Genomic DNA, 23,206 nt, shown 5'->3' on the forward strand with positions numbered 1-23,206 from the left:
TTTTAAAAAAATGATACCTGATGAGGAAACATAAGTATGATTGCAATTGTATGAATTTTGAAGCTCAGTGAAGATCAAATTGTAAGATGTATTTTGTGAAAAAAGTTTTGATTAACTTAAGTTTCAGCAAGTTCTAAAATATTCTGGATAGTTACAATTTTTTTGTATTTAGAACAGAGTTTATTTGGACCAAATACTTGTTTGTAGTGACAATTTCTTTGTGTAATATTCCTTAGTTTATTATTGTTTTCTTTTGCTGTGTCAAAACTTTATCTATAGAAGTCCAGTATTAGGGTATACTTCAGTCAAAGTAATTTCATTTTAATCCAAATAATATTTTTCTTTGATATAATCTTATTCCATTGCATTTGGAAAGTTGATTAAAAGATCTTGTTTTTGTTTTGTTTTGCCACATACAATTCTTTTAAAAACAAGATTATATTGATTCTAATACAACCCTCTCTGTAGTTGTTTTTTTTCAGTAACTTTTTTAATGTTATAAATTTTTTTTTGAAAATCAATAAGTTACAATTTTTGGGTTAATGTTGATTTTAAGGATCTAACTAATGATTACACAATACCAATGTATATATATATATTTATATATATATATACATATTTTAATATAGATTAGTTCACAATAATTCAATTTGTTTTTACAGGGTATCTTCATTTAAAAAATTTAGCTGGCTTCTTTATGATTAAAAAAAGAAAATTATACTTTTTAAAGGTTCTACAATAATATTACTTTGTCACAAGTCTAATTGCATATTGTGGTGTCTTAAATTTCTAATGCTTGACTTTAATTTCTCTTTTAATTTTCCTTAATTACAGTTTTATTTAAAAATAGCTCCCAATATGATTTTTTGAAATGAAATCTATTCAAAATCCATTTTTTACTTTGGCAAGAAACCATTGAGGCTTTTGTAAAAAATTCCTAAGATTAATTCTAGTAAATCAAGTTTAATTATTATTAATCTTGCATTGAAATCTAGCAAATACACACACACACACACACACACATACATATACTTATCTGGATTGGTTTTTTGCAATACCTTATAGAAGAATAACTTCTTTACAGTACTTTTTGCACAATTTAGTAAGACCTTTTATTTGATTGTATCGATTTTTATTTTATTAATTTTCTTATTCTTTAATTCAAAAAATATATATATATATATATATATATATCTACATGTCTGTATGTATGTAGTTATTTTAAAATTATATATATTTTATTTATTTTTAGTTTTAATATCATAATCTAATATTTTCTCATTAATTTATCTAATATAGATTGAATTTAAACCACATAAATAATAAATTATTTCTATTTGTTTTTTGCCTACTATCATCTCTATCCCCATTGATGTCTTGTCTTGTGATATTTAAATGGCCTCTTATTTGATTCAGATGAAGATTTATAAAAAAATGTATAAATTCTTGTATGAAAGTTTTGTTTATCTTTAAAATGCTTCAAATTACAAAACTTGATTAAGTTTGAGTATTTATTGATGTCATTTTCTAATGCATATTTGACCATAATTTTACATTAAAAATCCATACAAATGTAATATAGCTAAACCAAACCGAACCTTTGAATGTAAATTTCAAAGGTAGAGACCAATCTCTTATAATAGATTCAAATTTAATTGTTCAAATCATGCAACATCTATTAATGAGGCTTAAGCAAACGAATACACTCCCACCTCAATTCAGATTTGTGGAATTAATAATAGTAAAAGAATAGGATCAGAAAAATAAGATTATTAGAGTCTTTTGTGACATTCATGACGTATTTTGTGAGACACTTCTGGACGAATTCTGGTGCTTACGTGGACTGCCTTGTTGGCAGTCCAGCTAGGTTCCCGATTCACACGTGGACGTGCATGTCATGCTGACTTCTCCACGTAGGATGTTCACTGGGTGACCTCTCGACCAGCCAACCATGAGAAAGCAACAGCTTTTGCCGCGCCAGTCACTGTCACCATCAGCGTGACCAACGAACCTACCTACCAGCGAGTTGTTGGCCGCCTGGTTTTTGAAATCATATCGTCGTTTGTTTGTTTGTTTATATATAAGAAGGTAATGCCATCTGGTGTTTTTATTTACATATATGAAAATATATGTGCAACTTGTATTTTGCTTGATCTCTCCTTCATGTTTATTTGAATATTCACTTTCAAACTGGAGCGGAGATGATGAAATAGAAGTTCGGCAGTCTTATGATCTATCTGTGTGAGTGAATCTATCGCCGAGTCAATCATCCCTTCAGCGTTTGCAGACTGTTCTCATAATTTTCTTCTTTATTTTTCTTTTTTCTTTTTTTCATTTTTCAATGTGATGTAGAAGCAGTTTACAGAGCAGAAGTTGGCTATTATTCACTTCTGCCAGGATTCGGGCAGGAGTATCCTCCTAGATCAAATTGTCAGTAGAAAGTGTGTCGTGTTTGTATGTGTGTGGGAAGTTCAGTTTTTAACATGATTCTATCGCAATTCTATCATGCGGTTTCGTAGCAGGTATACGAGGTTTTACAATCGAGCGAAGAATTCATTGCTTCTGTTCGTTGAGACTCGACAAATGAGCACCCTCACCTCAACTCTATTACTCACGGGCAGCGTGGTTTACTTTTCCAAGTCGAACATGAGATCATTTCATACTTCGAGTGTCGTTGTTTAGTTGCGTAGATATGATACTGCAAGAGGATGCGGTAGATTGGTCTTCTATCGCCTGGTTTGCTCCTCGATCGCTCAAGGAGCCATCATAAGCTGATATTCAGCCAAGATGGCCTCGAAATGACGCGTTGGAATGGACTGCGGAAATTTGGACTGATCGCAGCCATGGTATTCTTCTGAGGACGAGGATAGCACCTTCAAACGGCACGACTGTCGTTTGATGAGATGTACCATGGAGTGGTCCTCGCCAGGGAAGATGGCGAATCCGTCGTTCCATAATCGTGCCATATCTTCGTCGAGAAGTTGCCAAGCGAGAGCGCCACCGCCAGCTCCACGCTGTTTTGCTGACTCGTAGATCCTATCGTACATTGATGTGTAGAGCGCAACTCGATGCTGTGAGTCGAAGAGCCCAAACTCAGAGAACAGGACTGGCATCTGCAGAATCTCGGTAGCATCTTTGATGTGAGCGTCTACCCATGCGTTGAAGAACTTTTGCTTCTCGGCATGATTCTCCCATGGCATCCTGCAAATTCAGACAACATAAATTAAAATTAAAATTCCTTCAGGTGTACATCAAGAAACGAACGAAACTTCTATACTGTGAAATTTGGAGGTCAAATAGTACCAGAGATCCGGGTAGGCATGAACTGTGGCAAAATCGATTCCGGCAACTTCATGGTTCTCAATAAAATCTGTCCCTGAACGTGGCGTGTGCTTGGGATTTGCCGCAGACGTCCCTCGGCTGTTCTTCTTGTAGAAGCCCTCAAGCCCCACTGTCAGTAGGTGCTTGCTATCCAGCGACTTCACATACGCAGCCATCTCTTCAATCCACGCCTGCATAATATTGAACTGTGAGAATGAGGTTTGGCGTGGTGCACACATGTCATTGTGAGGAAAATTATAGTTGTTGCTAGAACATCCATCTTAAATTTCCAGAGAGGTATTCACGTACCTGGAGAGCATCGCTTGAGGATTCATGTGCACAGCGGGGTTCATTGATGAGTTCCCATCCTAAAATAGCGGGGTCGTTACGGTAAACCACCTTGGTAATGCTATTCACTCTTGTCAACACCGTCTGCCATCATACAAGATTTCAGAAATCGATTCCGATCCAGGTGGCTAACACCTAACAGATTTTGTCTTTAAGTTTCGTCGAGCAACGTCAACTCACCTTAACATGCGCTTTGTAGTAGTCACGGACGATGGGATGCGTGAAGAAATGGTCATCAGAGCCATGGTCCAAATCCACACCAGCGTCCCGTGCCCACTGCACATAACGACTCTTGCCACCATATTCTGGCAGATTGTTCACCAATGTCAACAACAGCCGCACTCCATGGCGCCCCGCTTCCGCCACAACAAAGTCAAGAGCCTGCGACAACCAAAGTCAACGTACCCTTGTGAGTTAATCTCAGCCAATTCAGAGTGGAGAAACAATTTGAGAAAGAGTCATGTATCAGATTTCATACTTCAAATGTTTGCTCGGAGTAAACACCAGGAGACCCCTGCAACGCATCGTAAGTAGCATCGTTAAACGCCCAAGAACGGCACACTGTCATGCCTAAAGCAGCGCCGTGCTTGAAGATGTTGGTCACTCGCGATCTCGTGCGCTCCTTCACGGCCTGTGTCATTAGCCAGTAGGAATTCCAACCGTTGATATACAATGGTTCCCCATTGAGCACGAAATTCTTGCCTTCTCTCCCAACAAATGCGTGATGGCTGTGAATCTGGATGCTTTCTTCGCCCTTGTGATGGTCCGCCTCAAGAGCCGCCGCAAGTGCCACGAAATGTAACCCGAGCACTATGAACGAGGTACCAAGTCTGGACCTCCAAGTAATTGCACTCATTGTTACCCTCATGGCTCCAAGTCGTGCTGCTGAAGATGTTCAATGGAGCAGTACTTTGATGTATTGAGCGCAACCTGCTTTCCGTGATTGCTCTTACTGTCAACGTGCTGGCGCGGATCCAGTAATCTTGATGAGAGGATTGTGGAGGAACAAACCTGGTCCTTACAGACTCTAGCTGGTTTTCGTGATCCCTGTGTGCTTGTCTGTGTGGATCTCAACATGCAGTTCCCAAGTGTGTCCTTATTTGAAGATTTTAGTATTTTGTTGGGTCAACAACACAGGTTCAAAGCGCTCATCCGACAACGATTGTGCTGCACAAGTTGCTGGTCAAGTTTCCCCTGAAGGTTGCCTATAGCAAGCTCAACGCAAAGTTCGGACACAAAGCTGCAATCTAAGACTCAGTCCAGCATCCAACCCCACCGAGAGAGTACCGGCATTTGCGCTTCAACACAACTTCTCTGCTTCAGAGCCGGGCCCGAAACTTTAGTTTCATGGTTCCGTTAGAAGGATGCTGACATCTCACCAGTTTCTTCAGCGGCAGTTACAATTGCCGAATACTTTCGCATCGCATTCGTGGCTTTTCTTTATTTTATTTTCCTCTATAGCAGCCCGTAGACCAAAAATTAAATAAAAATCGTACCCCTCGGAAGTAGGCACAATTGTGAAGCAAAAGACTGAGTACAGATCTGTAATGTGAAGAAGGTTGCAGTTAAGCTGCAGTAATGCAAGGTACTAATTCCTTTTGAAAAGAACCTCACATCCCGAACTAAAAAATCATAAAACTCACCTGTAATTGACCCAAATCTTGAAAGTTATATTGTTTCCTTGGAATGCCACACTTTTTCTAGTGGCCGTGTTTCTGCAATGTTCTGCAACGTTCCATAACTAATACTCTCATTGACATAACCCGAGGAATCAGGCTCCTCTTGTTGAATCACATTATTGAAATTTCACTTTCTTGTGGCCATACAGACATCAAGTTGACTTCCAAGTCTCACTGCAACCTTCTTCACATTGCTGGTGGTAAAAGAAAATCAGTCGAGACGTTTCGTTCCAAGAGAACTTTCTCCAAGAATATTTTGACGAGCCTTGGAACCTCACCAACCATCGGGTCGTCAAAATCGGGTGAAAACACGAATGTACCGTCGATATGCGATGTATTTTTTTTTTTTTTATCGCTGGAATTGGTAATGATCCATGATCAATGGTTGCAAAGAATGTGGACGTCACGTCAATGGTCGACCGGGAGGGCATGTTGGGAGTTTGGTGAGGGAAGGGGGAGGGCGAGGAAAGTGTGCACGGTCACACTGGCGGAATGGGAGCAACCTTCCCTTCCTCATTGCGGCTAGACTGATGCGGAGATCCCTCCCAGCAGCTTCTGCTCCATCATTGCCCTCCGCCAGGCCCCTCCAATCCTCATGTCCGCTTTCGAATGGAATTTCGCAACCCCCTCTCCCTACCATATGTGGAATTGTTGCTCGATGTCAATCTCGACAGGAGCAGAGGAACCTAGGGAATGGAATAAAAACGCACAAAAAGAAGTAAAAAAACATTGGGCCACTCCATGTCGTCATTATGAGAAGCGATTCCTCTTTAGATCCCTCCGCAGTACGGTGACCATTTGTTTGCTTTTCTATTTAATTTACTTGTCCGTAAAGTGTATTCAATATGGTTGCGTGTAAAACCATTGCGCGAGGCGGATGCCCAAATAATTCTACGCATTCTGTTACACCGACATGAGCACTAAACCTACGGATTGTTCCAGGTTTATGAATTTTGAGAGGATGGGCGACGTCATTATTTTTCTTTTCTTTTCTTTTCGAGATTTTAACTTTTCTGCCCCGATTGATATCGTGGTTGCAGAGATAATATTACCGAAGCCATGAGGAGATTACAGAGAGAGATTAGCGCCTGTGCAGATGGCATACGCAGCAAAGGCAGGCGCAGCCGCAGTAGCAAGAGCTCCTCGAGAAGAGTGCGACTGAACAACGATCGAAGAAGGATACACATGAAGTCTCCGAAAGTGTTTTTTCTTTGAGGTTTCCAAGTTCTTTTTGTCTGGACAGCCATCGACATTTTAATTGCCAGCTGAGGTTTTTCCACAATCCCCAATCAAAGAGCGAATAAAACATACGCACCCCGAGCTGCCGACCTCACGATGTATTCACTCCCCAGCACTCATCTTACACCGTAATCTGTAAATTCCTTCCTCAATAATTGACGTCCCTTCCTCAATAATTCATCACACTTTTGAACAATTGGCTTTCAACACCAATCAGGATGACTTTTTGTCTGAAAAATATCTCATTTGTGCAATACAATATAGACTCAACAAATAGATTTTCGATTTCTTCAATTATTGGATGTTAACAGTCATTTACATTAAAATACAACAATTATCTATCTGGATTTATTTTAATATTATCAGTTTAAAATGATAAATAAAATGTGGTATTGATTAGCTAACACATGAGTATATGTAGGTTAATATTTTTTAAAAAGTCATACATATATTTCCAAGAATAAAGCATACTAGTTAAGATATGTTTGTTGTGCAAGTAAAATAAAGTTGATAGTATATTATTTAAAAATTATTCTTGATAAATTGTTGTACAACAAGATAATAACAACATATTTTAGGCAATAGAGATAGAGATATATACATCTATATATATATATATATATATATATATATATAAAAACAAGTAACATGTTGTTCACCAAAATAATTGTAATAAAATATTTAATTGTGCAAGAAAAGATATCAAATAAACTTTCAGTAGAGAATGATATATATATATATATATATATATATATATATATATTATTTTGGGTGTTAAAAATTTATTGATATTAATAGAAAATAGTAGAAATATTTATTGTAAACATATGTTCCTACTGGTTATTTTTGATAATGTACTAAATTCATTCACATATCAACTAATCTAATATATTTGTGTTAACTTTAGCATTGTTTATTTGTTTTGGAAAATACATAAACAACCATTGTAGAATAATAACAACAAACTATTACAATTTTTTTTTTATTCCTAATTAATAGTGTAGATAAAAGAAAAACAACTAAAATACTATAACTTAGTATAACATTTAGAATATGATATTGATTTTCTTTTATTTAATGAGAGTTGTTGCTTTTATATACTAAAATCATAAATACTCTAAGAAATTAATGAATTATTATATATTTTGGAAACTAAATCACCTTACATGTATAATTAAATATTGTATTGAATCATATATTTCTATTTTAAAAACTTTATGTTTTGTGTTTACACAAAAACAAGGTTTTTAGAAGACTCATTTCAATTTTTTTCTCAAATTTAAAGATTTAAATGCATATTATAAAATAATATTTGTATCATAAAATAATTAAAAAAAAACAAAACAAAACAAAACAAAAACCAAAAGATGAAGATAATTATAGAAGTTTTGTTTTTTTTTTTTGTTTTTTTTGTTTTTTGTTTGTTTTTTTTTTTTTTTTTTTAGAACCAAAGAATTTGAAAGGTTATTATCAATTAGAAAGAAAAAAAAGACACTTGAACCAAGACTAAAGTACAATAGAAGTGTTGATAATTCTAAGAAGCATCAGAAAAGGATTAGACTTACTTCTATAAGTACTAGCAAATAAAAAGGCCATGTAGAAGATTCCTAAATACAAAGAGGGTTGCAAAACAAGTATCAAACTTGTGAAGTCCTTAATAACCTTAAATTACTAAAAAATAGTTAATAGATACCAAGAGGTTGGTAAACCAAATTCTACTTGTACAATTCTTAATCTTGCTTAATAAATGCTAGGACAAGTAGAGGATCTTGCTTAATAAATGCTAGATCTAAAAAAAGTAACTTTCTAAAAGTTGGAAATAAAAATCTAAGTTATAGAATACTTGCATAGTAGTTTCTAAATTTTTCAAAAATCTAAAAGAAAAATATAAAATCATGAGTTGTACTCAAAGATACTTGTAGGTCTAATCTACATTTAGGAAGCTTTCATTACATTAAAAACACATATTATAATTTAATTTATTCTTAGATATGATATGTATAATTATATTTTTTTGAATAATATAAGATTCAATAACACATAATATAATTTTTATACATGATATCATTTTTATACATAATATCAATTTTTTAATAAGTTTTATTTAAAAATAAATAAATAAATAAATAACTTTTTTACTTTAATAAAATAATTTTTGAATTATATTTTTTATAGTGCTAGTAAGATATTTAACATGAAATAAAAAAAGAAAAAAAAATCCTTAACAGATAATTAGATTTACTTAAATCAAAATATCAATAAATCATCTAAAAATAAGAAATAAAATTAATTATTCAATTTTAATACATAACTTTTTGAATAAAATATTTTTTTTAGAATAATCAAATATTTATATGATTTTGAATAAAAAATTATATTATTTTAATAATATGTCTTTGTAATTATTTAATTTTTAAATAAGTATTTTGATTAGAAATTATTTTAAATATAAATAATATATATATATATATATATATATAATTTTTTATTTATTTTTTATTTATTTTTAAAGTACATCAGTAGCAAATGAAAAGGTATTCCATTTGCCCGAAATCACTTATAAAGACTTTGGTCCAATCACTTATAAAGACTTGTTTTTTTTTTTATTTAAGCATCTAGAAGATCTTCAAATGCATCTTCAATTGTAGCATTAATAGTTACTTATGTATAATAGGAATGTGTGGATGAGTTTTTTAGTCAACAAGTCCTAAAAGATAGATCTCATGTTTCTTGGTTGAAGATTCTATCAAAAAGAATCCAAATGCAATTAAAAAAAAAGACATCATTAATACAAACATAAAATATATTTTTTCAATTTATTATTGTGCTGTATTTAAATATAAATTTATAAATTTATAAAATATATGAAATTATATTTTTTTATAAATATCATTTCACATATGGTTCAATAGATCATTGACAATTTTTTTATTATTCTAAGTCAAAAAAAAGATTGTCTTTTTTAAGTTTGTTATATATCAATGAATATTGTATCTAGACATTGAAGAAGTCATTTTTTACCACAAAGATAATGCTAGAAAATATGGTCATATTGTACATAGTTTAATAAAATCTGAATCTATTAAAAAAAATGAAATAGATTCATGTATTTTTTAAAAATTAATTTAATAGAAAATCAAATTTAATTCTATTTTCTATACATAATATCTCAAATACTTTGAAACATCCTTCCTATCAAATTGGTCAATTTTGTTAATTATTGTTTACAGTGGCTTGATTACCAAAGCTTCTTTGTGATTATTGCATTATTGTTGTTGCATAGATAATGTAAATGCTTGAAACATATTTGCAGTGATTGGATCTATGTCCATACCTTGTTTTCTAATAGAAAAACTACTAGAAGTTCCATTTAAAATTGCCATTGAAGTTACAACTTCAACCTTATTGTTTTCTTTATCTATTAAATTCAAATATGAATAAACAAAATATAATATTTTTTACTTCAAACTTTCATATTGGATTCACTACTTATGTTGTATTACATGTTATCTTGCTTGAGAATGTACTTGACACTTGGTTGTAGAAGATAACTTAGAATTTTGTAATAAAAAATAATATAAGAATTCTAATAAAATCTTTAATAAATTCTAATTAAACCTTAATAATCCTAATAAAATATTTAATAAATTCCAATTGAACCTTAATAATCCTAATAAAATTTTAATCAAATATTAAAGAAATGTTAGTTTTTTAAAAAAAATTATAAAAGAATTCTATAAAAATCTTTAAAAAAATTGTATATTTTTCAAATTTAATTTTAAAATATCATAAAGAAATCATAATAAATATCAAATAAATAAATTATAAAAAATAAAAAAAATAAATCTAAAGAAATAATTAAAAAATAAAGAAATGCGAATTTTTTTTTGAATAAATTCTAAATAAATCTTAACCAAATTCTAATGAAACCTTTAAAAAATCTAGCCAAATTTTAATGAAATCTTAGACAAATTCTAAAAAATCTTAAAAAAATCCAAATCAAATCTTATATCAGATTCAAAACCACATCTAATAATTAAACCATTGATCTTGACTCAAAATTTGTATATCTTTTAATTTCTTAGTTGAAAACAAATACAATAAATTTACCAAATGAAAGAAACTCTTCAAAATCTGCTTGATTGTCTATCAACCTCCTTCTCCAATCTTGATGCCAATCTTCCAATATCAATATCTCTTTCATTCACTATTCAATTGCTCTCAAATATTGCAAAATTATTAAAAAATAAGTTTGGTAATAAATGTGTGAAATTTCACTTCAATCCAACTAAAAAATTGTTGCAAATCTTTAAAAACTTCACTAATTCTCCAAATTCCAATTTCTAAGATTCAAACCAACTTGGATTTTAATAAATTTTAATTTAATTGTTTGATTAAAATCAAAATTACAATATATATTTAAAAAATTTGTAATCACAAACCAATAAAAGTTTACTTCTAGATCTGCTACAAATGTCATAAAATATTCTATTATATATATATATATATATATATATAAAAATTAGAATCACTCCAAAAAAATCCTAACTTTGCAAAGCTCTTATAAGATAATTGCAAATTCAAATCATCCAAAACCTATATACAAAGGATTTTTTTTTTTTTTTTTTTTTTTTTTTTTTTTTTAATTTTTTTTTTAAAATTACTTTCTAATCATCAAAAGAGTCTTAGAATTGGTGTAGGTAGGTCATTTTGTGCCTCAAGATTTGGTTTGTACCATGATTTATAATTGGTCTTCTTTGGATATCAATTTTTTGCTTTTGAAGTTAATTTTTGATAGAAACTACTTTTAACTCTCTTCTAAAGATGCCTACATTATTTTTTTAATATAATTTAATTTTTTTTATTTAAAATCTTATAAAATAAGTAAAATATTTTTTTACAAAAAATATTAATAATTAATAAATTTTCTATCTTTCTATTTTTTATTTATCTTTCTAAACTATGATTCATATTTTTCTATTTTATCTTATAGTTATCTTACAATATAACATCCACTTTTCTAAACTACTACTATTTCTTTTAATAGGAATTTATATTAATATTTTTTCATTTTTAAGCTTCCTTTAATTATACCTTTTTTTATTGTATACAGATTTAATAAAAAAATTGTTAAATTTTCTACCACAAGATTATTATTTTTTAAAAAGTCAAAAATATCAAGTCATAGATGATAACCATAATTAGAAAAAAATAGAATTTTTTGAATAAAAAAAATACTATATTATTATAAGAAAATTATGCCAATGACAAAAAAGTTGTCTAATTACCTTTATAGTAGTTAATGGTATACCTCAAAAATTGCTCTAAAACTTGATTTATTTGTTTGATTTATCTATTAATTTGAGGATAGAAAGTCAAAATAATTTTATATCTATTTTCAATAACTTAAAAAAGATTCTCTAAAATCTTGATAGGAATTGAATCCCTCTATTCAATATAATATATCTTAGCAATCTATGATAGCAATAAATATTGTTATTTTTTTTTTTATTTCTTTATATGTGATAGATTTTTTACATTGTAAAAAACATACAAACTTTTTGAAATAATCTATTATGAAAAATATAAAATTATAAAAATTAAAATTTAAAAATCTATAGTAATTAGAATTATTTTTTATTGATCAAAAGCTGCATCTTGTTTTTTTTAGAATAAGATAAAAACATCTAAAAATGATATTTAATAAATCTTGTTAATTTTTTGATTGATAAGTGATCATAAATTCAAATCTTGATAAAGACGTGTTCCAATAAATTTGGTAAGAATTTAAAATACATGCTAATATAAAATATTTGAGGTATTTATCATATACATTTATATACAATGATTAGATTTGAAGCACCTTCTAGATAATAATGCTATTTTTGTTATAAATCCATTATTATTAGAAGGTTTTTGTTGTGAATCTCATAATTAATCTTCACTACTAAAAAAATTTCAAATAAAAAGTTATTGAATAAAATTTGTTATTTGCTCCCATTTATGATAATATTGCATCTAAAGCAAAGTCTAATACATTTTTTTCCATAAAAAATACCTTGAAGAAGTCAAGAAAATATAAAATTACTAAAAAAATAAAAATTATCTTGAAAGATTCAAATAATTCTTTTATTTATTTATTTCATTAAATTTTGTTTTAATAGGTCAAATATGTAAGTGAAGCTATAACTTGAAAAAAGTTCTTAATAAAGATTAGGTAATAATTGGATTTTTTAAAAAAACATTAGACATATTTTATTGTTATTGAAATCTTTCAATCTGCAATAATTTAGATCTTATTAGGATCCAATACAAGGCCATCATTTAAAATGATATAATTCATTTTAAGAAGTTAACTTAAATAATGTGAAATATATACTTTTCTATCTTGGCATAAAGTCTTGCATCTCTAAGTTTTTGTAAGATACAATAAATATGAATTTTATATTTTTATATATTTTTAGAATAGATTAAAATTTTATTTAAATAATAGATAATAAAAATATCAAAAAACTTCAAAAAAAATTATTCATTACATATTGAAAAGTAGTTGGTGCATTTGTGAGTCTAAAAGGCATGACATTGTATTAAAAATATCCATACTTACTTTAAAATGTAGTCTTCTATTCATATCTTTTTTTAATGGGTATTAGATTAAATGTTATTTATAGATCTATTTTTATATATTTTTATTAGATTTAATTGATCTAAGAGTCCTAGATCAATTAAATATAATAAAATGAATTAAAAAAATAATATTCGTAATGTTTTTTTTTTTTTTTTTTTTTTTTTTTTTTTTCATAAGCAAGTTGAGAGCTTTTTCTAGAGATTTAGAATGTTGTATAAAATGCTTAGCTAGATTTTCATCAATATATTCTTTGAATGTAGCCAAATGTTTTTGTAATAAATTATAAGGTGATCTATAAATGATTAAGTTCTTTTTTAAAGATCAATTGAACAATCATAAAGACAATGCTTTGAAAGAATATCAACATTCTTCTTTTCAAAGGCATTTTGATGATCTTGGTACTAGTTTAGAATGCCACTTGAAGTCTTTTCAACATCAAAAATGAATATAGTATAAATAATAAAAGATGGATCTTCTTTTGCAGCATGCATGAAAGCTCTTGCACTTATCAATATAGATTTGATTTTACTAAACTTATGATTTTTTACAAAGATCTTGATTAGGCTATAAAAAAAAATTAAGGTTATAAAAAATCTAATTTATTTAAAATTATACTTCTTTATTGATGATAAACCTAAAATAACTAAATTTGAAGGAGCTCAAAAAATATTAAATATTATTAAGCTATTATGACCATTAATTGTTACATCTAAAGGTATAATTTTATAGATAACATGTCTAGAAGACATCAAATAACCATCTATGACTTCTTTATGTATATGCTTAGTTTTCTTTATTAAAGATATTTTTTATTTTTTAACAAATTTTTTATCCATAAAATAAGCCAAGGTTCTTAAATCTAACAAGATAGAGACTTCATAATTTTTTGGTCTTAAATAAACATCTATAATAAAATAAGGTGAGAGATTTAAAAATAAAAGATCTTTACTAGGTATTGCATAAGGTTCCAATTGCACTGTCTCTATTATATCTAAACAATCTCATTTTCCAATGAATTGTCCTCTTTGGCAACCATGCCTCTTATTTTGTGATTGTGTTGCTTCTTTGAAAAATACTAAGCACTGTGCTTAGATTCTCCACAATATAAGCACAATCTTTCTCAACAATATCTTATTTTTTCTTGCTCATTAAGAGATTTGATACATATCATATTAATTTTCTTTCTTTGCAACCTTAATATATATATATTTTTTAAAATTTAGATGTTATTGCTATGACTTCACTTCTACTTTTTCAACCAAATTTTATTCTTAATATCTTTTAAAAAGTCAATTGTCACATGCAATGGCTTGAGTAATAATTTTTCTAATGAATGTGCTTTCAACATTATCAATAATAAATCTTTAACATTATTTTTTTAATCCACATTAAAGTTGGTTGATAAGGATTTTGATATTCAAATCTACGTTATAAGCATGGTTTTGGAATTTAGTAGCATATAAGATAGCTAAATGTGATCTTTTTTGTAAAGATAGAAGTTAGATCTTGGCTATTTTTTTTGTCACTTTTTTCAAATTTGGCCATAAATAATTTAAAGAATGAATTTAGATTGTGAAAGAATTAAGCATTTTTTTTAATCAAAGATATAAATCAAGAGAGAACACTTCTAGATGGAAGTGCATCTATGAATCCAACTTGAGTAAATCCATTAGGATATTAGGCAAGATATAATCTTACAAAGAACTTCACTTAATGTAAAAATCCTCAAAATTTTTATCTTATTCCATCAAATTATTTGAGCATACTTATCTTTGTTTCTTTCATATTTATAGTAACAAGATTCTTTAATTTTAATTGTGGGCTTGATCTACTTGTTTCTGTCAATTACATAATTTTTAAGTATAGACTTTGAATTTCATTATTAACTTTTTCTATAGGTGTATCATAGACATACATATTTACTTATAAAATATTAGATAGAAGATAAATATAGATAGAATTAATATTAAATTATGGCAAAGCTTCATAGATGCGTATTTGACTTTATATATGTTTATATTTTATTGATAGATTAGAAACTTGGCCAACAAATTAGCCATGTGTTGTACAAGTAGATAGTTTGTGGTACAAGCTAATAATGTAGCATATATATATAAAACTTACCTTATAAGTTAAGACATGTATCTTATAAATTCAATATGTGTTAAAAGTCTTATAAGACTTTTTTACATAGCTCTTAGTTAGATAGTACATAAAGAGATAAGAAAAAGTCTTTCTTATTCTTATCAATGTCTTTTTAGTCTTTAGTCTTGTTTTAAGATTTCCTAGTCTTTTTATCTTTGACAATAGCTATTTTAATTTAATATATTACCATCTTTGAGTGATTTTTTAGTCTTTTAGAGTAACATAAAAATGTATTGAAATATTTTTCTTTGAGATTTATGTCCTTGATAGTTTGACAAGAGTCTTAACTTATTATCCTTTTTTTGTATTAGAAGTAAGTAGATTATCCCACTTCTATTGTTGTATTTTGAAGGTTGGAGATTATACACCTTTAAACTTATCATTAATTTTTTAATATTGATTTTTTTTCTTAAAGAGAGTTGACTATTCCTATTTTTAGAAACTTTTATTTGATATTAGAGGTTTTGGATTATCTTCCTTTAATTTGAATTTCAGATTTTTTTGAGTTGTCTATAGAAATTTTTTTTATAGATGCTACTTGTAAATGTAAAATTTAGTCTTCAATCCAATTACAAGATGGCCTCAATTAAGAGTTGCTTGTAATTGGTGGTATGAAGTAGAAGTAGGAAGAACAAGAATAAAAGAATCAAAATATAAAAATAAGTGAAATAAGTATAATCAAGCAATTGTACACTATAAAACTAGTCATAGACTATTTATTAAATTTTTATCTAGTAAAAAATAAAAATAAAAATTATTTTTTTTAAAAAGATAATTTTTATATCTTTCCAATGGTATAAGAAATATATAAATCCGAGTTACTATGAGTAAATTATGAAGGTTTAAAAATAATAAGTAAATAAATGAAAAGATAAATAAATAATTTTTACCCCAACGATAACTTGCTTAAAAGACCAAGAATTTGAGCCTCACCAAGGCTCACAAATAGTGTATATGGATTTCTAAGAGAGGCCATGAGGCGTTAGTCTTATCTTCCTAACTACCTTCAAGATGCTATAACCCATACGGGACTTGTGCACCTCTCTTACTACAAGGACCACATTAGCTTTTGGTCCTCTTATTTTCTACTAGTAAAATCAATAATTTTGTATTTTTGACTTTATCATAGTTTTTGAAAACATCCAATTAGCCTAAAAACCTTGTATGGCCATCAAATCTTACTCCATTTCTTCATAATGGCTTTTGAATGCTAATTTTTCTTTTTTTTTATCAAAGTCTTAAAAATTACTCTAAAAATTCCTAAAAAATTCTAAATAAATTTTAAATAAATTCTAAAAATTCCTATAATATTTTTATAATATTTAAATAATTTTAAAACTATACTTTCTTACCTTGAAGTTTTTTTTAGTAATAAAATTAATTTAAATCCACTAAAAATCCTACTTTCTACGTAAATAACTAAAAAGATATAAGGTTCTTTTTCATGCTTCTTCTAGCTACTAACTAATATTTATATTTTTTTATAAATAATATGTATAGAAAGAAGGCCAATATAAATATTAACCTAAGAAAATATCCTCTAATACTTAATAATAAGTAAAAAATACTAAATGAACTAAGATAATTACCTCTAAGACTTATTAAGACTCTAATTCTACAACTAACATTCTAATTTTCTATTTGCCTAAAGATTTTTATACTATTTATCATATATTGTGATTTTAAGCACTTTAAATATTTTTTTTTTATTCCAAAACAACTAGTAAATTAATTTTATGATTCACAGTACTCTTAGTAGAAGTAAGAATAGATTTGTAACTATTGCAGATCTTTATGAGCTTATCAACAATTTGATGGTGAAAATCTTACATATCTCTAATATCAACTATAGAAGTAGTATTTTAATACCAATAAAAGAGATTAATAATGAAGTTTAATTTCTATACCAAAAAGTTATGCAATTAAGAAAAGGAAGTAGATCAAGCTTACAACTAAATTCAAAAAGTCTTGCTACTCTAAGTATCAAAGAGATAAGGATAAGTATACTTGAGAAGTTTGATAGAACAAGATCAAAATTTTAAGAATTTCTACAAGAAGTAAAATTCTATCTAAGGTTGCATCCTTCTCAATACTTTGATGGATTTGCTTAAGTTAGATTTATAAATATACCTCTCTCTAAGAGTGCTTTATGTTGGTTTATATCTTTGATGCAAAAAGATTTATATCTTTTCTATACTTCAAATCCATTTTTAAAAGTATTTATAGCTATTTTTAGAAAAATAATTATAAAAATATAGTAAAGATAAAATTTATATTTCTATAATAAGAATCACTTTTAATCACCATATATGTTGTAAAATTCTAAAATCTTGCTTGTAATGTAGATTAAAATGACAAGGCCCTTATCAATCAATTTTGATGTGGGTTAAACGATAATGCCAAAGATTTATTATTAACAATGCTTAAAGCATGCTCATTTAAGTAATTTATTGCTTAAGCCATTGTATGTAAGAATTGACTCTTTAAAAGATGCCAAGAACAAAGATATAGTTAGAGAGATATAAATCAAGTGATGGCAATAACTTCTAAGTTCACAGAAGCTAATTCATCAAGATTTAAACCTATGCAAATTGACACAATATATTTTAAGCCTCTTACTGAGCAAAAAAAAACTTGATGCTATCAGATAGCACCATAGGACTTTGTGCTATAGGTTGAGTTCTACGATTTTTGAAACTATAGCATTGATTGTCTTTACAATTCAAATTGCCTCTTCAAATATTCATGGATCCTTTAGTTCTATCTCTCGTTAGACCCCAAGTTTCAAACCTCATAGGAATCAATCCATCATCTCTGCTTTTGAAACATTGCCAATTTGCAGACATAAGAACTTGAATTAGGAGACATAATCTTGCATCCACCTAGTCCTATAGCACTATCTAATACTTTTTAAGCTATATAGCTACTTTACAAAGACAAATAAAAGCTTCAAGGATAAGAGAGTCGATATCTGCTAGGTTCAAATTGAATAAATCTAGTACATACTAAAGACTTCAAGATAAGAAGATATATATCAATGGCTCTTCAACATGTGACAATTCTTCCAACTAGCTGGAGAAAATACCACTAAAAGAATTGTGTATGTAACTAGCTATTTGAGAGATGTGCCACCATTTGGTGGCAACATCGAGTTCAAAGCTATAGAGATTAAGGTGGATTTTGTGATTGGAAGGAATTTGAGACCGAGTTTAAGAATCAATTTTGGCCTATTAATACGATAAAAATAATATATGATTAATTAGTAAATCTAACACTTGCTTTGATACCAATAAAATAGGACCAGTCTATTTCAAGTATCTAAGATCCTTCTAATCTATAATAACATAAAATCTTATCACAAGGTAGAACAAACTAAACTAAAACAAAATTGAATAGAACTATACAAAATGAGACACAAGAGACAAAATTAAGCAACTAAAATCAAAACAAAACAAAATAAAATATAAGATATAAAATCCAGTTATATTAAGAAAAAAGGTCCAAAGCCATATTTAACCAAATGTCTCAAAAGGCCTTAGCTAGTCTTATTTATATTTTGTTCTACCACCCTAGACTTTTTAGAATGTTCCTAAATGATGGACTCCACTTAGATAACTACCTTAAATTCCTTCTAGAAAATTCCTTAGTAGGCCTCAGCTAGGTAACAACACTGAGATTTTTTTAAAAGGTTCTATAATAGATACTATCTAGGTAACTATCCTAAGCTTATTCTAGAAGGATCTACAATGGATCTTACTTGATCCACTAATCTAATTCTAATTTTAGAAACTTCCATGGTTCTAACTATCTATTCGTATGTGTCAATAATACAAATATCTTATCTACACCATGTTATATGTTTACTCTCTACCTCTTCTTCTTCTTTCCTTTGCCACTTTGTTTTGAATATTGTAAGTTTTTTCATTTGTTTTTAGAAGTTAAGCTCCATTATTTACTCCACATATTTACACAATTATAATGTGGTGCTACTAAAGCCATATCTATGTATTGGTTTCTGATTCTTATATCTAACGTCTTCTTACTTATTTTAATTAATCCACATGTTGCCTTCTAAGTTGAATGATGTTTAGAAATGATGTATTGAATGGAGCTTCTCTATAAATCTTCCATAATTGATAGATTGGTTGTCGCTTGGATTCTTTGGTTTTATGAAATGAGTGATGTGATATAAAAGATATGATGTGATATAAAAGATGTGATGTGATATGAAAGACATGATGTGATATGAAAAACATGATGTGACATAAAAGACATGATGTGATATGAAAGGCATGATGTGATATGAAAGGCATGATGTGACATAAAAGGCGTGATGTGATATGAAAGGCATGATGTGATATGAAAGTTTTTTATTTCAATGAAGTTACAAATTCAAGTGGATTTTTTTTTGTTTGTCTTCTTTTATTTTTGTACTTATTGTTTTTTGTAGCATTTGAATACTTCTAATGTGAGATAATATTTTGAGCAATATTTCTCAAGTTTAGGCAATTACAAAAATTAAGGATTGTCAAAGAAGAAAGATTTGCAATTTCAATTGGCAAGCTTGTCTAACTTGAGCAACCACTTAAATCAAATGTTGCCAGAGAAGAAAGATCTAGAATTTCATTTGGCAAGCTTATCAAACTTAAGAAATCACTCAAATCAAGTATTATCAAAGAAGAAAGATTTGCCACTTCATTTGGCAAGCATGTCAAGCTTGACCAATCACTCAAGTCAAGAGTTGTCAAAGAAGAAAGATTTACAAATCCATTTGGCAAGCTGATCAAACATGAACAACAATTCAAATAAAATGTTGTTAAAGAAGATAGATTTTTCAATTCATTTGGAAAGCTTGTCAAGCTTAAGCATCTACTTAAATTGGTATTTTCAAAGAAGAATGATTTGCCATTTTATTTGGGAAGCTTCTCAAGTTTAGGTAATTACAAAAATTAAGGATTGTCAAAGAAGAAAGATTTGCAATTTCAATTGGCAAGTTGTCTAATTTAAACAACCACTTAAATCAAATGATGCCAAAGAAGAAAGATCTAGAATTTCATTTGGCAAGCTTATCAAACTTAAGCAACCACTCAAATCAAGTATTATCAAAGAAGAAAGATTTGTCACTTCATTTGGCAAGTATGTCAAGTTTGAGCAATCACTCAAATCAAGAGTTGTCAAAGAAGAAAGATTTACAAATCCATTTGGCAAGCTTATCAAACATGAACAACCACTCAAATGAAGTATTGTTAAAGAAGATAGATTTTTCAATTCATTTCGTAAGCTTGTCAAGCTTGAATACCTACTTAAATTAAGTATTTTCAAAGAAGAAAGATTTGCCAATTCATTTGGCAAGCTTGTCAAGCTTGAGAAACCACTCATATCAAGTGTTGTCAAAGAAGAGAGATTTACCAATTCATTTGGCAACTTTGTCAAATTTGACCATCCACTCATATCAAGTGTTTTTAGAAAAGTTAAGTTAGTCAATTCTTTTGACATTATTTTTAAAATTTTGTTATTTACTAATCTCATGTTTTTTAAATTATTAATATTCTAAATCTAATAGATCCATCTAAATCAAGTCTCATTAATGTACTAATTGTAAATAATGTTCTAGGTAGTATTTCATCAAAAATAAATCCTAATAAACTCAATATTGTTAATTCTTCAAATACTTTCCAAAATTCTTTATTGTACATTGCCAAGGATAGCTTTATTCTATTATAAGGATGAAATTTAAGATAATCATAATACTTATTTCTTAATAACAAAACTTTTAACTTCTTTGCATTTTTTACCAAAACCATAAGTATTTCAAAGACATCTTTACTTTGCTTTGGATCAATGATACATATAACTATTCGTAGAGAGCAAAAGTATAATCCTTTAATAATAAACCTTTTAAAGATATCTTTCGTATTATAATCAAGAATTATACCTTCCAACTAATTAACATGAAAAAAAGATAATTAGAAATTACAATCTATAGCTTTATCAAGTACTTAAATCATATACAAATCTTTAAGTATTTAATATTGCATCACACAAAAATATATAAAATTATTCTAAAATAAAATTAAAATATCTTATACTTTATTTTTTTAATTTTTAATTTTGTATTAATATTATTCTATCACTATTTGAAAGTATTACCTTTGTTGTTATTCCATGCATTGGCACCATATTTGCATTCCAAATTCATGTGTCTTTATATTCTTGTTTTTCAACAATCTTTCGTCCCATATCTTGTAAATGATCATGCACTTTTATTACTCCATCTTTTTCTATTTTTATCATTGATTTATCAACCAACATATCCAAAACAATACTTGCATCCTGCTCTTCATCTCCACTTTTTTTATTGGTATATATTTGTATCATAGTCTCTTTCATTGTACCACCCCAATTCACATTGTTACAAAAGAAGCAACATATGTCCAAAAATATGTTCTTTTCCTCAACTTTCATGACATCAAAACTTATCTTTAAAACAATCCATAGCTTATATTCACTATCTTCTTCATCTCCATCCAAAGGTCTTCCTCTTCTTAACTTTTGTAAAGCTCTTTCCCAACATCTCAACCTCTTTTGTCCTCCTAAAAATGACCCCACAACTTTTAAACTCAAAGGTAGTCCATTACAAGTTCTTACAATCTCTTTGCCAACCTCAATAAGTTCTTTAGGCAATTCATCACCATCCCTACAAGAATAAGCTGTAAACAACTTCAAACTTGCATCTTTGTCAAGTTCTTTAACATCAAATTTATGAATCTTTGTAGGGTAGTTTTTTACCACCTCTCAATTTCGAGTTTTCACAATTAGTATGCTACCTTTATTAGAATGTAAAACATCCATAAGTACTACATCATTGATATGACTCTTATCCTTCACATCATCTAGCACCAACATGAACTTTTTGCTCATCAATAAATCTTTCATCATAGCTTGTGCTTCTTCTAAACTCTTTGGTTTTGAGTGAAAATTCAATTGGTCCAAAACTTTGCAAATTATTGAAAATCCATCATCCTTCTTTTGAATACTTTCAACAAAGCATGATACATCATACATGTGTCTCATGCGTTCAAATGTAGTCTTTGCTAATGAAGTCTTTCAAATTCCACCCATACCAACAAAACACAATGCATTTATTCCTTTCTTGCATAGTTGTTTGATCTTAGACAACTGTTTTTTTACACCCATTATATTGACTTCATTATCATATTCCTATTCAAGTAATCAAATCATGATGTTATCAAAAATATACACTTTGTGCTATAGTTTCTAACCAAAGAATCTAATCACATTCAATTTTTACAAAACATCATTAAAGAACATATATTTAAATATATAGAACCTAAAATAAAAAAAATCAATTCTATATATATATATATATATATATATATATATATATATCATCAAAAACTCCAATATGTGATTTACTAGTGTATCATCAATATGCATATCTTTTAATTTACTCCTTTTAAGTATGATCTTCTTTCTTAAATGCTCCAAAATATGATTTTCTTTCTTAAATGCTCCAAAATAAGGTATTTTGGCTACATTAATTTCCACCAAGTATTTTTTCTTCAATATTATGAGTCTCTTGCAGATATCCACAAAACTTGGTCTTTTTGAGGGATTCAATGTCCAACATTCTTTGATCAATTTACTAAGATCATCACAATTTGAAGGTAACTTAGGTCTTTCACTATTTTCGATTCTTTTTAATAATTCTTTTAGAAAAATTGAAGCATCAAATGGATCATTTCCTGAAAGTATCTTAGAACATGTCATTGCGAAAGAATACACATCTGCTTCAAAAGCACATGTCTTTATTGATTCCTTTCCA

At 28.5% G+C, this 23,206-nt stretch overlaps 1 protein-coding gene and 1 pseudogene across 1 annotated transcript; both read right to left on the reverse strand.

Moving 5' to 3' along the window:
* Positions 1-2,291: 2,291 nt before the first annotated feature.
* Positions 2,292-5,075, reverse strand: LOC112283371 (mannan endo-1,4-beta-mannosidase 2). The gene is made up of 5 exons (XM_024521970.2): positions 4,148-5,075; positions 3,850-4,050; positions 3,631-3,753; positions 3,304-3,512; positions 2,292-3,201 (listed from the first exon to the last, which is right to left on the reverse strand). Exons 1-5 carry the CDS (start codon positions 4,535-4,537, stop codon positions 2,754-2,756), a joined length of 1,371 nt encoding a protein of 456 aa, XP_024377738.1. The 5' UTR covers positions 4,538-5,075; the 3' UTR covers positions 2,292-2,753.
* Positions 5,076-19,791: 14,716 nt separating this feature from the next.
* LOC141045508 (TMV resistance protein N-like) lies at positions 19,792-22,671 on the reverse strand (annotated as a pseudogene).
* Positions 22,672-23,206: the final 535 nt, after the last annotated feature.

The sequence above is a fragment of the Physcomitrium patens genome, chromosome 6 (genome assembly GCF_059467195.1).
Source record: "Physcomitrium patens ecotype Gransden chromosome 6, ASM5946719v1, whole genome shotgun sequence".
In the NCBI taxonomy this organism is placed as follows: Eukaryota; Viridiplantae; Streptophyta; class Bryopsida; order Funariales; family Funariaceae; genus Physcomitrium; species Physcomitrium patens.